Source organism: Herpailurus yagouaroundi, unplaced genomic scaffold (genome assembly GCF_014898765.1).
Source record: "Herpailurus yagouaroundi ecotype Mexico unplaced genomic scaffold, PumYag 163, whole genome shotgun sequence".
NCBI classification, from domain to species: domain Eukaryota; kingdom Metazoa; phylum Chordata; class Mammalia; order Carnivora; family Felidae; genus Herpailurus; species Herpailurus yagouaroundi.
The window spans coordinates 52,356,983-52,375,648 of record NW_024412404.1 but is presented as its reverse complement, the minus strand read 5'-3'; the positions used below and the strand labels follow the sequence as shown (position 1 = coordinate 52,375,648).

At 36.8% G+C, this 18,666-nt stretch overlaps 1 protein-coding gene across 2 annotated transcripts in view; it reads right to left on the bottom strand.

The window, feature by feature from the left end:
* ATRNL1 (attractin like 1) overlaps positions 1 to 18,666 on the bottom strand; it is a 788,891-nt gene that overhangs the window by 746,271 nt on the left and 23,954 nt on the right. For both annotated transcript variants that reach the window (XM_040486565.1, XM_040486566.1), the window contains exons 2-5: positions 12,165 to 12,248; positions 10,648 to 10,761; positions 3,064 to 3,192; positions 1,216 to 1,424 (exon numbers count right to left, since the gene is read on the bottom strand). In XM_040486565.1, the coding sequence (XP_040342499.1) occupies positions 1,216 to 1,424; positions 3,064 to 3,192; positions 10,648 to 10,761; positions 12,165 to 12,248 (536 nt within the window). The remainder of the gene's footprint in view (positions 1 to 1,215; positions 1,425 to 3,063; positions 3,193 to 10,647; positions 10,762 to 12,164; positions 12,249 to 18,666) is intronic.

The following is an 18,666-nucleotide window of genomic DNA, read 5'->3' as shown; positions in this document are numbered from 1 at the left end:
CTCCACAGAAATGTACATTATTTTACTCTCAAGATTAACGTTTTTAAAAAATGGTGTACCAAGACAATTTTTAGGACAAGAAAGATCACAGATTATTAAAAGAGCCATTTAATAAAGTACATGCTCCATGATTACAGGACAGAGAGAAATCTGTATCTGTCACAATAATCAAATTCAATTCAATAAGAAATCACTGGTATTTTGTGCCAGAGTAATGTTTTTAATGAGATAACATAGGTTTAAGATGGGCATGATTTAATAAGAATTCCTCTAAATGAGGACTCAGAATACTCAGTAACATTTTTTAAAAAATTCATCTAAATACTGATGAATACAACTATATAAGGAGCACGTTCTCTTCGGCTTTTCACTTAGATCTGACAGGAATTGCTGCTTACACCAGGCTGTAACAAGACATGATCTCATGACTGGATTACTTATTTGAGTCAAAGTTATCTCAATCAACAGGATTAATATGCTGGAACAAAGTAAATATAATTAGTACAAAGTAAGCTCTGGACAGGTCAATGTATGGATAACTGGACGTATCTCTTCTTTTAATTTCACAAGGACAAAATTTATGATTTTATACCCCAATATTTAAGTAAGCTAAAACACTTCAATGTAGCCTAAAATTAGTATTTAATCATAGCTATTTATAAAAACTATTTAGAAATTCTTCCCCCAGGAATCTTACTTTTACAATAAGCAGTTGAAACCCTTCATCTTCTTTTAAACACTTTTTAAAAATATCGTTCTTTTAGAAAAACAGCCACAAGAGGTCAGTCTTTCCTAAGAAATAAGTTAAGCCGTAATACCAGGCAAGATGCACAGGTTTGCAGTACACTGTGTTTACCCATCAGAAGTCAAATTTGAATGCCCACACATTATATGCAGTCAGGTCACCAAATCTTTCCGGATTCAACAAAAAATTACGGAAGATGGTACTGATCACACACCCACAATTTAAAAAGCTCGCCATGTATAACTCATTTGATTCTCAAAACAGGGTGTAGATAAAATCTTTACCAATGCTACTTGTGAAGAAACAAACTCACTAAGAAGCTGATCGCTCATTTGACAATTCTAAAAATAAATACGTGAGATCTGGGTGTGCCAACTACAGCAAAACAAACAAATGTAAAATCTCTTTTCACCTTATTAGATAGATACGTGAGTCAATGTTTCAAAAGCCATCACACCACACATGCTTACCTTGCCAGCTATCATTGCAGACACACAGCTTTTCTCCTGTTAGGTCACAGTAACCATGATCTGGACTGCCACAGTTGGCTTTACAGTAAGGAATGTCACAGGCTTCACCCTTCCAGTATTTGTCGCATTCACAGTACACTTGACTCGGAACAGAGACACTAGTGGTACACTTCCCGTGACCAGAGCAATTGTTAGGACAAGAATTGATTCTGTAAAATATAATTCATATACATTCAAAATCAAGGTAATTTAAAAATAATTTTGGTTAATACTTTGTAAACTTTTTCTATTTAATGCAATTATGCTCTATTACTCTCTTTAATGTTCTATTGAACACAATTTCACCATGTGACTTCAGTTCTTTACTCTGTACCCTTTTATCCTTAATGCAATTCAGTTCATATTTCTTTGCAATTGGGGCGCCTGAGTGGCTCAGTCGGTTAAGCATCCGACCAGCTCAGGTCATGATCTCACAGTTCATGAGTTCAAGCCCTCCATCAGCCTCTGTGCTGACAGCTCTCGGAGCCTGAAGCCTGCTTTGGATTCTGTGCCTCCCCCTCTCTCTGCCCCTCCCTACTAGCATGCACTCACTCTCACCCTCTCTCTCTCTCAAAAAATAATAAACATTTTTTGAAAATTTAAATATTTATTTGCAATTTGCATTAATTAATTCAATGAGTTTACTTTGCTACTAAGACTCCAAACTTCCAAGGACTACATACTCAACATTTGCAGAATCTATACAGTTCCAAGCACAATGTTTTATAAAGTACTGAAATGTTTTGAATATACAATTTTACAGAAAAAATTAAATTCAGGAATACCTGAAACTACATGAAAAGCCAAGATATAACCTGGTTATATAATAATATTTAAATAGCATGCTATCACCTATACACTGTCATAAAAAAAAAGGATGTTAATAAAATTTTATTTTCAAGCCCTTTAACCAATTATATCCTACTCTATATTTATTCTTCCTTGCATACATACTTGAGACAAATGAATCCTGCAACAACTTGCTGATTTTAAATTTTAACATTCTGAAGACATTTAGAGTATCTTATTCATGGTGGAAAATTCTCTGGCTATATTCTACATTCCTGAAGAAAAGGGGTTAAAAAGTCTATGAAGTTCCCCTATGGCCATTCCTGTGAAAGCATCTGGAAGCATCTCTGGCTCCTTCACTTCACCCCTGGGACTTCCAGATGTAAAAACTTATAAAGTGTCAGCCACATAATAGATTCTTAATACAAATTACTTTTCTATTTAAATGACGAGACAGTGGTATTATCCACTTACCTTATCTTAAGCCTCAATTTCCTCACACATAAAATGGGGAAAATACCCATTTCGCAGAATTGTTGTAAAGAGAATCAAAAAACATAATGTACATAAAGTATCCATTACAGCCCTGGAAAGCAGAAGGGCTACACAAACTTAGTTTACAAACCCATCTTCAAATTAGCAGTAAAATTCCTTCAAGCACAGACATGGATGAAGACTCCCTCTAATCCCACATACCTACTGCTACAAGTAAAGTTACACTTGTTTGTAGTTGTTTACTTAATCATTTACCAACAATTTTAAATTTCATAAATAACTGTCAACCAAACTTACCACTGTAATGTCCTGAGACTCAGAAATTATCCTAATATGAGCTTAGACAGTACTTTGAGGCATATTAAGATTTTATGTCACTTAGGAAGAGATCTCGCAATTCTGAAATTTAACATACTAGCCTGCTCCTCATATAGAAGACATAATAAATTCATATAAACACAATAAATTCTTGGAAGTTGAATTATAACAACCATTAGGATATGAAATTTTATAAAAAATACTTACGAATAAAAAATGTTGAAACCAGTTAGATTATATGCAGCATCACTAAAAAAATGTAACAGTGCATAGCCAGATGTTGTAACGACTTCAGGCACAGTTTCATTTCCCCTGATTTCAGGGACTATCAAACCACTGTAAGAGAGCAAAATTGAACGTTGTATATATTAATATACATAGGGCTACTAACCACATAAAACTTACTCAAAGATATTCTTGTTATCACCACTAAATATCTATAACAGGATAAGCAACTAGAAGAAGGGTTAAGTCGAAAACAAGGTGCTATCCATTTTTCACCCATTTAGCCCTCCTACTGCTGCCAGTGAATGAACATTGCTTTCATACCATCATACTCCTTTTCTTCCTTCACACCATTTGGACGGCAATGGCCCATTGCTCCCTTTTATCCTGCTGTCCATCCAACTGTTACAGTACTAGAGGGTGGTCTCTTAACTCATGTATAAACCTTCACTTAACTCGCCTCTGCCTTTTCCCTCTGGTTGCAAATTCTGATGAAGCCAGAAGGAACACTCCACACTAGCTAAGTGATTACAATGACATTCTCATTAAACTTGTATACTTCCAGTATACTAATCTAGGTATTTTAGGTCATCTAAAAATATGCACTATTTATATTTTTTCAAAATTTGCATACTTATCAAATTATATTAATATTCCAAAAGACACTTAAGCTCATATGCACACAAAAGAAACCAGTGGGGGCAGGGGAGGGGGGTGGTGCAGCAGATATAAATGTGTAAGAGTTCTGAGTTAGTAACCAGGTAGTAATTGGTACTTTTCCCTTTTTAAATCTCCTCGTTGAAGAGGAAAAATTACATATCTTCATTTACTTACACCATGCTACCCTCTTAAATCTGTGAAAACATGCAATATGAGAAAAGAAGCTACTAACAACAAGTAACACTACTCGAAAAAGCCCATTCTTTTAGGCACTGTTAAATTTATGTGTATGCATCACCCAGGACCTGAACTACTCATTCAAATCATATTTGACAGAACAAAGTGATATAGAATAGTCAAATAATTTATCTTACATACTCTCCAAGCAAACAAAAAGTAATCAAATCTTAATGCTTTTCTAATTATTACTGCATCTACTAACTAATGTTTATGAAGAAACAAAACCTTTTTAAAAGACTGTCAAGGGGCGCCTGGGTGGCTCAGTTGGTTAAGCGGCCGACTTCGGCTCAGGTCATGATTTCACGGTCTGTGAGTTCGAGCCCCGCGTCGGACTCTGTGCTGACAGCTCAGAGCCTGGTGCCTGTTTCAGATTCTGTGTCTCCCTCTCTCTGACCCTCCCCCGTTCATGCTCTGTCTCTCTCTGTCTCAAAAATAAATAAACGTTAAAAAAAAATTTTTTTAATTAAAAAAAAATAAAAGACTGTCAAAAGATTTCAAATTCTATAATACCAGTCTTACATATATTTTTCAATATAGTGAAATTACATCAAAGTGAGTACATTACTAGAAATAATATTAACAGATATAATTAATCTCTCTGAAACAAGGAACATAATAGTTTACTTGGTTACTTATTTATAAGTCCTTTTTTTTAAAAAAAGAATTATTTAAAGAATAAAGGTACTTTATATAAAGTCTTTATTTTTAAAAATAAACTGTAAAAAAGAGGGTTTCCACATCGTGCATGACACATCAGGCAATTTGGACCAACTAACCCTCTCACTGAAGTCATCTAGAAAAATGACAACATACAAACAAAAATATGTTTGAAGGTACTGGAGAACTAAGAAGATGGTGAGCCCAGTTATCGGGGCCATTTCTCCTTAAGGGCATTTGCTGATTTCAAAGTCAGAGATGAGGTTTGAATGGCTAAAAAACTGGGTTGCTTTAGACAAATAAGAAAACAAAAAGTGGAACCCATGGTCCTCGCTCTGACCTGGGGCCCCAAAGACTATGAGTAAAAGTGAACTAGTAAAAGATAGGCCCAATTGCATCAAGAAGCATAAAATACCTAGGAATAAATCTAACCAAAGATGTAAAGGATCTGTATGCTGAAAACTATAGAAAGCTTATGAAGGTAATTGAAGAAGATTTAAAGAAATGGAAAGACATTCCCTGCTCATGGATTGGAAGAATAAATATTGTCAAAATGTCAATACTCCCCAAAGCTATCTACACACTCAATGCAATCCCAATCAAAAATTGCACCAGCATTCTTCTCGAAACTAGAACAAGCAATCCTAAAATTCATATGGAACCACAAAAGGCCCCGAATAGCCAAAGTAATTTTGAAGAAGAAGACCAAAGCAGGAGGCATCACAATCCCAGACTTTAGCCTCTACTACAAAGCTGTCATCATCAAGACAGCATGGTATTGGCACAAAAACAGACACATAGACCAATGGAATAGAATAGAAACCCCAGAACTACACCCACAAACGTATGGCCAACTCATCTTTGACAAAGCAGGAAAGAACATCCAATGGAAAAAAGACAGTCTCTTTAACAAATGGTGCTGGGAGAACTGGACAGCAACATGCAGAAGGTTGAAACTAGACCACTTTCTCACACCATTCACAAAAATAAATTCAAAATGGATAAAGGACCTGAATGTGAGACAGGAAACCATCAAAACCTTAGAGGAGAAAGCAGGAAAAGACCTCTCTGACCTCAGCCGTAGCAATCTCTTACTCGACACATCCCCAAAGGCAAGGGAATTAAAAGCAAAAGTGAATTACTGGGACCTTATGAAGATAAAAAGCTTCTTCACAGCAAAGGAAACAACCAACAAAACTAAAAGGCAGCCAACGGAATGGGAAAAGATATTTGCAAATGACATATCGGACAAAGGGCTAGTATCCAAAATCTATAAAGAGCTCACCAAACTCCACACCCGAAAAGCAAAGAACCCAGTGAAGAAATGGGCAGAAAACATGAATAGACACTTCTCTAAAGAAGACATCCGGATGGCCAACAGGCACATGAAAAGATGTTCAGCGTCGCTCCTTATCAGGGAAATACAAATCAAAACCACACTCAGGTATCACCTCACGCCAGTCAGAGTGGCCAAAATGAACAAATCAGGAGACTATAGATGCTGGAGAGGATGTGGAGAAACGGGAACCCTCTTGCACTGTTGGTGGGAATGCAAATTGGTGCAGCCACTCTGGAAAGCAGTGTGGAGGTTCCTCAGAAAATTAAAAATAGACCTACCCTATGACCCAGCAATAGCACTGCTAGGAATTTATCCAAGGGACACAGGAGTACTGATGCATAGGGGCACTTGTACCCCAATGTTCATAGCAGCACTCTCAACAATAGCCAAATTATGGAAAGAGCCTAAATGTCCATCAACTGATGAATGGATAAAGAAATTGTGGTTTATATACACTATGGAATACTACGTGGCAATGAGAAAAAATGAAATATGGCCTTTTGTAGCAACGTGGATGGAACTGGAGAGTGTGATGCTAAGTGAAATAAGCCATACAGAGAAAGACAGATACCATCTGGTTTCACTCTTATGTGGATCCTGAGAAACTTAACAGGAACCCATGGGGGAGGGGAAGAAAAAAAAAAAAAAAAAAAAGAGGTTAGAATGGGAGAGAGCCAAAGCATAAGAGACTGTTGAGAACTGAGAGCAAACTGAGGGTTGATGGGGGGTGGGAGGGCGGAGAGGGTGGGTGATGGGTATTGAGGAGGGCACCTTTTGGGATGAGCACTGGGTGTTGTATGGAAACCAATTTGACAATAAATTTCATATATAAATAAAAAAAAAAAAAAAAAAAAGGCCCTCCAGGGCCTGCCAGTGTTCCCATGCACACTCTACAGGAATATATTATCTTTCTAGGCCCCAAATTATTACTACATATTTTACAAACATGACATCCAGTGCACAATAAAAAATAACACTTCTCTATTACAATCCACTCTCCACATTCTAAAAAGTCTTGCCTATAGAATAAAGTGCAGTTTCCTTAGTGTGGTATACAAAAAAGCACTACAGTGATTAAGGGATTATAAAACCTGAGTTTATATTCTGACTATATTACTTACTAGCCAGGCAACTTTGAGGCACTCAGTGAATCTCTTTGTGCCTCAATTCCGCATTTATAAATGGAGAACTTATAAACTCCATGGCAATAATAATCCCTAACTAAAGGGTTATTATGAGGATTAAATGAGTAAATATATACAAAGAACTCTTGCATACTGCCTGGCACATGATAAGCATTCAGTAGATGTACCAATTAGTGTTCATTGGGTAATCTGGCTCCTACTAATCCCTTCTCATTTCCTATGATCAAATTACTCATAACTACTTATATTAGCCCAAAATACAATGCTCTTTAATAAGTCTATGCCTTTGTACATGTTTTTCTCTACCAAGAACGTCCTATCATACCCCCATACTTTGCCTGCCATTCTTGTACTCATGATGAAATTCACCATGAAGAATTAATTACTTCTTCTGAAATCATACAGCACTCTTTTCATAACCTTTGTTATGAATGTATAATGTTATGAATGTATAATGCTCTTTGTGTCGGTAAAAAAAAAAAAAAAAAAAAAATCTGTGTGCATGCCACCACCAGTGCCTAACTGCTGTGTACTGATGTAGCCTCCAAATCCTTGGAATTTCCCAAGTGATAGGAGCAGTTCAGTTCTGTTATGCATGGGGAACTCTACTCATTTATGCTAATGAGTGACTCAGGATAGGAGCTGGCCACACCATAAAGACTAACCATGCAATTAAAGTGTTGGGGCCTTGAGCCACAATAAATCAAACTTCCAGAGAGAGGAAGGGGACTAGAGACACAGTTCGACCCTGTGGCCAATGATTCAATCAATCGTGCCTGCATAATGAAACCCCAACAAAAACTCTGGATACCTGTAGCTCAGGTGATCTTCCTGGATAGTGATGGGAAGGGAACATATCCCAAAGACAAAGTTGTGTTTATGATCCTCTCAGACCTCATTCAATACATCTCTTCATTTGGCTGGTCCTGATTTTTATCCTTTATCATAAAACTATAATAGATACAGTGTTTTCCTGAGTTCTGTGAGTCATTCTACTGAATTATTGAACCTGAAGAAGTGATGGGCACCCTTAAATCTGTAGCCAGCTGGTCAGAAGTGCGCATGACCTGGGGACCTGCAGCTGGTATCTCAACTAAGGACAGTTCTATGAAGGGCTATGTACTCAATCTATGAAGTCTGGCCCAACTCCAGGTACCTGGTATGTGAAGTCACTGCAATAGCCTAATCTTAATCCTTACTATATCCCCCAGGCTTATGATAGTCTCTGGAATTAAGTTATCAAATGTTTATTGAATAATATATACTTATAAAATTAAAATAATTCAAACACTTAGACTCTGTGTTACAGGCTTTTAGGTCAGGAGATGGTCATGTTCTAATCCTGGCTCCACCACCTATTAGAAGTAAAACAACTTCTCTGAGTCTCAACTTTCTCAACTATAAAATGGGGATATTAGTACCTCTTCCACAGATCCTTGTGAGAATTTGATGACATTTAAACTGCCTAGTACATTGATTAGCATCAAGTGGATACTCAATAAACATCTTGCAACATCTTTCAATCTCCTTCAAGATAGCCAATAGGAACACTTGCCAATGAAAAGTCAATGGCTCCATCTTCAAAGTCATAGAGTAAATCCCAACCTGCTAACTAGCTTACAAAAGTTTCCTTTAGTATCAAAAAAACATTGGTAAGAGTGTTAATGGATCACTGTCAATTAATGCAAAGTCATTATAACTACTAGGAAAACAAACGGAAAGGCACACATCTAAATGATGGTCAGTCTACAACGACATAAAAATAATGATAGCTGACTAAAACCTAAATTGATAAAAATTAATGTATTAACCCAGAATCTTATCTAATTGTTACAATAAATTATCCTACAATAGAATTACTCACATGACTACTCCATTTTCTTTTTTTATGTATCTCTTTCTCTTTATTGGAGAAACTGTGTATCAAATGAATGGTTGTTTTGTTTTGTTTGTTTGTTTTTTAATATAATTTATGGTCAAATTCGCTTCCATTCAACACGCAGTGCTCATCCCAACAAGTGCCCTCCTCAATACCCACTTTCCCCTCTCCCCCAGCCCCCATCAACCCTCGGTTTGTTCTCGGTATTTAAGAGTTTCTTATGATTTGCCTCTCTCCTTCTCTGTTTGTAACGTTTTTTTCCCCCTTCCCTTCCCCCATGGTCTTCTGTTAAGTTTCTCAGGATCCACATATGAGTGAAAACATATGGTATCTCTTTCTCTGAACTCCATTTTCTATGTATTGTCCTTGGACGAAAGGGCTACTTATGGCAACCCTTTAAATAACTTTCAAACAACTGAAAAATTAAATTCTGAAAACGTTTAGAGCAAAAGCAGTATTACAGACTGTATCTAAGACCCTAAAGCGTCACTGTGAAATATTCATTCAGAAATACAAGTCCTTACATGTCTATGCAAAAAATAATAGTTCACATTCCTAGTAAACAGAATATTTGCAACATAAATAGTAAAAATAAAATTTTTAAAAATTTGAAGGGAACAATAAGCTTGTATAATTTATTTAAAATTTTTCAAATGACAGATCATGTAAGCAATACTATGGAAATAACCAATACAAGGAATAACGTAATCAGCAATTGTGGTCAACAGTCATGTTAGTTAAATTACACACAAAAGTAACATTACATGATCCTAATTTTTCCTGTGCCTAATATATTTTCTCCTATTCATAAAACATTTTAGAATAATTTGTACATACATACATAGAAAAGACTTTTAAATTGATATTGAAAATGCTGTAACTTTAAAATTAAGTCTGACTACCTAACAATAAATATTTTGGAACAATCAAAATTCCCAAATTTTGGGGCTCCTGGGTGGCTCAGTCGGTTAAGCGTCCGACTTTGGCTCAGGTCATGATCGTGTCACAGTCTGTGAGTTGGAGCTCCGCGTCGGGCTCTGTGCTGACAGCTCAGAGCCTGGAGCCTGCTTCACATTCTGTGTCTCCCTCTCTCTCTCTGCCCCTTTCCTGCTCATGCTCTGTCTCTCTCTGTCTCAAAAATAAACATTAAAAAAATTTTTTTTTAATTCCCAAATTTTGAGAAATGAAAGAAACACACTTTTTATTAAAACATTCCATAAAGTATAATTTGACCTTCTGTACAGAATTGAAAATTTCTCATTTCACTATAATAAATAGACAACTATAAAAAATATATACATTTGTCTATTATTTCTTTGTTAACTAGAACTCACATTAATCTCTACAACAGGTAGTTCTGAAAACATATTCAAATTGCTTTAAAAGAATAAACTATATGTAGGAGAATAAAGGATACTTAACAAGAATTTCTGAGAGTACTTATTGATCTTTCCTAAATCAGCATTTATACTGTTATATACATCTAAGTTGACACAGTATGCAACATTGTATTATAATCACCTTTGAAATTGAGCAATCAATATCTCTGCTGGACTTTTTAAAGCACAGAGTGGTATATTTAAAATTCAAAAATTTTAGTTACTTTTCTACAACTATAGGCTCATCAGTTAAACAGAATTACTCACCTAAGAACAGCTATCAAAGGTGCATATATTGAATCTCCATCGTAAACATACATATGATCCCAGCTACATTCTGTTGCAAAATGATTGAATCTTAATCTTAACACTGCATTTGGACTGAAAAAAAATTATTAAAATACGTTTAAATTAATATGCAATATTCAAAGCACAGTCCGAAAAAATTTTTAGCAGAATACTGGATAAAAAAACCTATTTACAGAAAATTTTCTATGCATTCTTAAGTCACCAGTGTCAAAAAAAGAATGATAAAGAGTCATATCTAAATTGTAAAAATGAGGGCCACCTGGCTGGCTCAGTCAAAAGAGCATGTGACTCTTCATCTCAGGGTCATGAGTTTGAGCCCCATGTGGGGTGTAGAGATTATAAATAAATAAATAAATAGCAAAAATGACACACAACTTCAAAATCTATTAATAGGCTATATATATAAATCACCATTTTCTGAAAATTTAGTCAGCAGTAAATGTTCTATGTCTTGATTAAAGTGGACATTACATAGATTACATTATTGAAACTTTATTGAACTGTACACTTAATAAACATTTTATTGTATGCAAATTACAGTTAAATAAAGTTGATTTCTAAAATTCAACACTCAAAAAGTAGCAACTCATTTCTACACAGTCCTTATTAACTAAAGGCCCCAACCAATATGGTCTTGAAATTTTAATCAAAAGGTCTTGATATACTATTAACAAATGAACAAAATGAAAAGAGAAGGGCGGGGGGGTGCCTGTCTGGCTCAGTTAGTAGAGCATGTGACCCTTGAGTTTGGGGTAATGAGTTCAAGCCCAACACTGGGCTTACTTAAAAAACAAAAAACAAACAAGTAAAACACAAACAAAATGAGAGCATAGATGCACAGAGAATAACTTTTAAGTTCTAAAAACTTTCTAAGTAACCCTCCCCCCAAAAAAACATTTTCCAAATCATAAAATGGTTCAAAAATAACTTCTATCAATTCATTTATGATCTATTCACAGTATGTTTAAATAGATCAATTCAATCTCAAGCCCAATTACTGAAAAATACTATAAAAGGATAATTAACTCTCTCCTACAAAATGTTCTTTTTTTATCTTCTATTTAAAACATATATATAACTATTTTATAACTGAAATGCTGACTAGTATGAACCAATGGCATAATTCAGCATGGAATATTTTTATACTTTCTATGGCATCTTCAAACTCTGTAAGATGTTTAAAGCAAGCCAAAATGCCTACTCAATTTACTGCCACACTAACATAACTCAAAAATAAAATATATGTAACAAACTACTATCACAAGTAAAGGGGTACTATAATTTATATTAAATGTGATATCTAAAAGTTGTAAATCTCATTTAAAAATATCATGAATAATGACTGAATAAACTATAAGCAATCGCATGAATTATAGAACTACAAAATTACACTATAAGATAATGCTTTAACATTTATATGATCACCTTCTTTATCATTTAAGAATAAAATAAATTAATTCAAATTATATACTTACTAGCCTTCAATTAGCCATGTACATTTAGTTTTATATTTATAGTTAATTGGACCATCTGTTAAATATCCAGAAGGTTCGGTTAACCTAGAAAACAAAATCATGAAAACAAGTACCTTAAAGTAACTTTAAGACATATAGTAGCATAAGAAAATTAAAAAGACATCAAATCAAAGAAACAGGATGTAGCATTTTCTAACAGGGAAAAATATTTACAAATTAGGAAAATTTCCAAATTGCTATACATCTCTCTACATCTTGAAAGAATTTATTTTGTATTTCTTTAAACCTTGACATACTTGGTTTTATTTTACACAGTAAAAACACACCTGAGCCTGAGTGGCTTGTCACTTAAATGTCCAACTTCAGCTCAGGTCATGATCTCACGGTTTGTGAGTTCAAGCCCCACATGAGCCTCTCTGCTGTCAGCACAGAGCCCGCTTCAGATCCTCTGTCCCCCTCTCTGCCCCACCCCACTCAGATTCTCTCTCTCCAAAATAAATATTTTTTAAAAAACACACACACTGCAAGACTGAATATTGTGCTGATGGGTTTAATCTGGATGCAAAATAGATGAAGTTAAATTGCATCTGTACACAAATAAGGTGGAGGCAAAAGACCTTGGAAGGTCAAACACACTTTAAAAGATGCAGTTCAATGAACCAGAGCAATTGTGTTTTGTACACACCAGCTTCAGAGTCCCACTGTTAGCTGTATTTGCTTTTGGCTTTTGTTTTTGTAGTTCTCACTCATTCTCACGTAGTAAGTTACTTATTTATTTATCTATTCTAATCTAAGTAAACACACAATATTATACTAGTTTCAGGTGTACAAATCAGTGATTTAAAAAGTCTATACACTGTGCTATGTTCACCATAAGAATAGCTACCATCTGTCACTGAATTTGTTTCCCACGTACCAGGACTGCTGATGTAACTATCTTCTATTTATAATTATCCTCTATTTAAAACATAAAAAAGAAAAAGACCATTAGAAACATGTCCATTTTCGGGGCACCTGGGTGGCTCAGTGGGCTGAGTGTCCCAACTCTTGATTTCAGCTCAAGTCATGGTCCCAGGGTTGTGGGATGGAGACCCATGTTGGGCTCCACACCAAGCATGGAGCCTGCCTAAGATTCTCACTCTCTCTCCCTCTGTCCTTCTCTGCCTCTGCCTCTTTCCCCAGTTCATACTCTGTCTAAAAATCTTTTTTTAATTTTTTTAAGAAAAATTTCAGTTTTCAGAATTTAAAAATATTTAAAACAAGATCTCAGTTCTACTTCATTGGTACCTCCTTAGCTCCAATCCAATTGTTTCACCCACAAAAGACCATATTTTAAATAATTAAGATATCTTCCCATTTAGCCTTTATATATTTATATATATAAACATATACATATACACACAAGGGCTTATCAGTCTTTATATATCACTTATATATAAACACATATATCACACATAATATACACATATGCACATAGATCTCAGGGTCATTATCTAGTTTTAGATAAATTAAATTTTCCTTACAGTATAAAGTCTCAAATACACTAGGGGAAAAAACAAAAACAAAAACAAAAACAAAAAGCTTCATTTACCTAAATCATGGTTGACAGAAATGTCAGTCAAAAAAGAATGTTATTTGTAAGTCTTTCATAATCCCTGCAAATTACTTTAGGTAATAAAGGGGCTATTTTATACTTGGAAAAGGTTTTCAAGAACAAATTCCAATATTCTCAAATTAATGTAATAATAAATTGAGCCATTTATTGACACGTTTCCATGTGTCAGGATCTACTGTAAGTGCCTAATGTGCTACCTCATTTAAAAATCTCAAAAACCTTATGAGGTTGTAATTATTAATCCCATACTACAGATGAGAAAACTGAGGCGCAATTTAAAGAACAGGTTAAAAAACTTGTCCTAATTTTTCACTTTCAACAATACCAGATAAGGTAATTCAGACAAACCCTGTATTGTAAACAGCTTTAAAAAGCTAAGGAATAATTTTAAAATCTTAAAAGCGTCTTATAAGTAGCAAAATGGTAGCATCTACCAACCCAAGACCCAAAAGTTGCAAATTCTTTAAAAGGAGGCAAGCATTCAGAGCTGTTTTTGCTCTGGAGAGACTTGTCTATCAAGAAGACAGCATCAGGACGATGAGTGCTTTTGGCAGCCTGATAGAAGGAGGGAGATAAAATTGAAGGCAAAGGCTCACAAAAGGTAGAGGCTCAAACAATATGGCACTTGGAATTGAGACACAATGACCTGTTACTAGGGTAAGAGTGTATCAGAAATAAACCAGCCACAACATGGACTGCAGCCTAGCTATGAGTCAACTGGGTGTTAGAAAACCCCAAGACTTAACAATTGGCTTCAGGTGATACTGGAACTGCCAGTATGTCAAAGCTCCTAACAGAAGATACAAAATTACTCTCCAAAGAAAGGTAACATTATTCTAGGCCTCACATTATTCCTTCCAATAATTTTTCAAATAAAATGTCCAGCATGATTAAAGATAATACAACATATGAAGACGCAAGACAGCAAAATAAGAACCAACAGACAACAGGAAGAGACCCGAAGATATTTCAATTACAGAGATGATCAGATGTGTCCTATAAAACAAATATGCTTCACCAAATTCAAAACGACAAAAGGACAAGATTTAAAATTTTGGCAGTTAATTGAAAACTATAAAAAGTAATTCTGATGCACAGGTTTACAGCACATTCAAACACAGCTAAAACAGGGTGAGAGATCTACAAGACAGGCCCAGAAAAAATATCTAAACTACAGCAGGACGACTGAGAATTCAACCCACTGGCTTTGTGTCATTCCACCAGGTGAAACTCCCAACATGTTGAGATTCTAGGTGAGAGCAGGGGAAACAAAAATAAGGACTGGAAGAACAAAACCACAGATATCAATTATCATCTTGTAACAAATCATAGAAACAAAGATCATAACAGCTTTACATAGTTTCTATTTGCTTGTCATGTGCAGATCTTCTCTCCTTCCCATGTTTATTTTACATACAAGTTGTAAGCTAACTTGACAATTTAGACTTTAGATAATGGCATATTCAGTATGACTATGACCAGATATGAAGAGTAATTAATACAACCAATCATAGATCATAGATACAATGGTTCTTGGAACTGTGTATTTCCTCATTTGGAACAAAGGGTGAGAACTTCAGTTGAAGACGTGTATCTTCTTAGAAATACAGTGTTGCTTGGTTGTTGGAGAATTCATATATGTTTAAAAAAATTTTTTTAACATTTATTCATTTTTGAGAGACAGAGAAAGACAGAGCATGAGCGGGTAAGGGGTAGAGAAAGGGAGACACAGAATCTGAAACAGGCTCCAGGCTCTGAGCTGTCAGCAGAGCCCGATGCAGGGCTCGAACTCACAAACTGCGAGATCCTGACCTGAGCCGAAGTCGGACGCTCAACTGATCCACCCAGGTGCCCCAATGTTTAGAAGGAAGGATAAAGAAGATGAATAATCAAAGGGTAGACTGTTCAATTATCCATTGCCTCTCACCTCAAAATCCACACTGCCTATGTGAAAATGGATCTGGGTCCTTTAAATATCTTTTCTTTGTCAGATGGCATGATGTTAAGTTGGCATACTTTGTCAACAGAGTGCACTAGAGAGATCGCAGGAGGAAAGAGTTTTGCTTGGTGGTTCCAATGTACTTCCTCACCAAGCTCCTGCAGCTTGGTTTCTCCAGAACTAGGCTCCTATAGTATGCAATGGCCAGCAACCCAGCCACCAACAGCCTCTCCCAGCACCTCCCCTCAGACAATTCTGCAGCAGAGTGCCTTCAGTGAGACACTGCCCCATAAACAGCACACCCCATCTTCCAATAAGATAAACATAGCAAATTCCCAAGGGCAGATAACAAGTAATTTCTACCAGGGCAGCATTACAGCAACTGCACCATTCAGTGAGCCACAGCCATGCCCTCCCAACAAGGTCTGGATCTCAGGCCAGGAGTTGGGGTGCTCTTAAGTGTTCCTTATCAACCATAAGAATAGTAGTGGCTGCTCCTTTTATCCACTATTTCTACATTCTTTGGAATTCCCATTACTTCTTACTAGCCAATCTCTCATTATTCCAATCCCTATTACAGTCAAATATTCTTTTCATTAAACTTCTCCTGTTAAAATTACTGTGATTCTCTTTTCTTTTTTTTTTTTCAACGTTTATTTATTTTTGGGACAGAGAGAGACAGAGCATGAACGGGGGAGGGGCAGAGAGAGAGGGAGACACAGAATCGGAAACAGGCTCCAGGCTCTGAGCCATCAGCCCAGAGCCCGACGCGGGGCTCGAACTCACGGGCCGCGAGATCGTGACCTGGCTGAAGTCGGACGCTTAACCGACTGCGCCGCCCAGGCGCCCCTGTGATTCTCTTTTCTGATTAGACCCAAACCAATCAACCAAAATAATATTTAGACCCAAAATAATATTTAGACCCAAAATAATCAAGAATAGGCAAAATAAAATCCCAGTATCACACCACTATGCACACAACAAAATGGCCGAAATTAAAAAGAATAATACCAAATATTGGCAAAGATGTGGAAAAAAAAGAGTTGTCAAGGGAATAAATTACAATTTCACAAAGTCATTTGGTATTATGTTGCATAGTTGAAAACAGACACACCTTATGAAGTAGCTGACAGTGTCTGTGCTACCCCCATATCCTCTCAGACCCCCTCACTATTTCCACACATTCCAACCTAACTTCCTCAGATGAGCACCTGCATCTTTGCTGGAGGCTCCCCTCTGGCTGCTGGAACCCACACTTCCTCTGCATATGCTGAGCTGAAAGTGCCTATCTATAAATCAGCATCCTCCGAGGGGTAGCCCCTAGCCAATGAATGATTTGGTAAGGGTACCCCCAAGCTTCCTTACCTCTTTGTTGGGATAATACTGAAGGACATTCCCCCCTCCCCCAGTACTTCCTTGTGGGATTAAATGCTAGTCACCCACTGTGGTAGCTGACTTGGTAACATACTTCTAACTGGCTACTTTTCTCCTCTATACTACTCTGTCAACACCCCTGCATCTCCCAAGTATACTACATGTGCTTGATTCTCAGTGTAAAAGCAGATACTTCTGCTTCAGGGTGGCGGAGGGGAGGGTGACCAAACTAACAGTTACCACCAGGAAGCAGATCTTCGGGACCGGATTCTGGGGTTGGATCACTCACTGGGCAGATGGTAGACAGAGTAGCAACAACTCCTGGCAAGCTACAGTATCACAATGACTAAGACTTCCACTTGTTCAGTGGAAGGTTATGCACTGACAACAGGCTAATGCAACAGCTCTAATATTTGAGAAGTACAGTAGCAAGGGTGATCACAAGGACTGTGGCATTAGATGACTGCGGCATTAGATGACTGCTGTAAAAGGTCACTGATGTGCGAAAGGAAGTCAATTGCAGCAGAGTGCCTCTAGTGAGACACCTGGCAATGAACAGTTTTCCCAGCATCGGGTAAGGCTCAGTTCATCATCCACCAATCCAGCTTTAGGTAGAGTGTAAAAGCCAGGAGACTCTCATATTTAAAGGCAATTTCTACTCCTGAAGCCAGAAAGAAGATCAAGCTGAAAAGCAGGCCCAGGATCAGATTGTGAGACGAGCAGAATTACAGAAAAAGTCTAACTCGCTGCCATGGCAAAACTCCAGTGTTAGGAGAGTGCCCCTAAGAGGAAGTAAAACCCTAAGACCTAGGAAGGTGTCATATGGGTAGATGCGCATGAGAACCTTGAGCCTGCAAAAATCCTTCCGAAGCCAGAGTTGACAGTAAGAAAAATAAATTCCCACCTTCTTCGTATGACGACTTGTTCTTAAGCCATGCCAACAAGTAACACCAGAATCGAATTAAATCAATTTAATCAATAACAACTGGCTACGGTAATCACGCATCCAAAAACCATGAAATTAGCAGCAGTCCCATAGAGTGACCACACAAAAAAAAGATAAATTTAAAATCCCCAAATAGTTGCAAATTAAGTAACAGGCCTCTCAGTCAACAAGACAATTAGAAAATATTTTTAAGTGAATAATATTAAAACCACAACATATCAAATTTTATGAGATGAAGCTAAGCCAGCACTTAGAGAGAAATTTTAGCTCTTGATGTGCATATTAGAAAACTGAAAATCAATTATCCAAGGTTACACAGCTCAAGAAGCTAGAAAAAGAACAGTAAATTAAACCAAAAGAAAGTATGAAGTACGGCTCAGTTGGTCAAGTGTCCAACTTGGGCTCAGGTCATAATCTCACTGCTTGTGAGTTTGAGCCCCGAGTCAGGCTCTGTGCTCACAGCTCAGAGCCTGGAGCCCGCTTTGGATTCTGTGTCTCCCTCTCTCTCTCTGCCCCTCCCAGCTCATGTTCTGGCTCTCTCTCTCCTTCAAAGATAAATAAACAGGAAAGGAAAGGAAAAGAAATGGAAAGGGGGAGGGGGAGGAGAGGGGGAGGGGAGGGGGAGGGG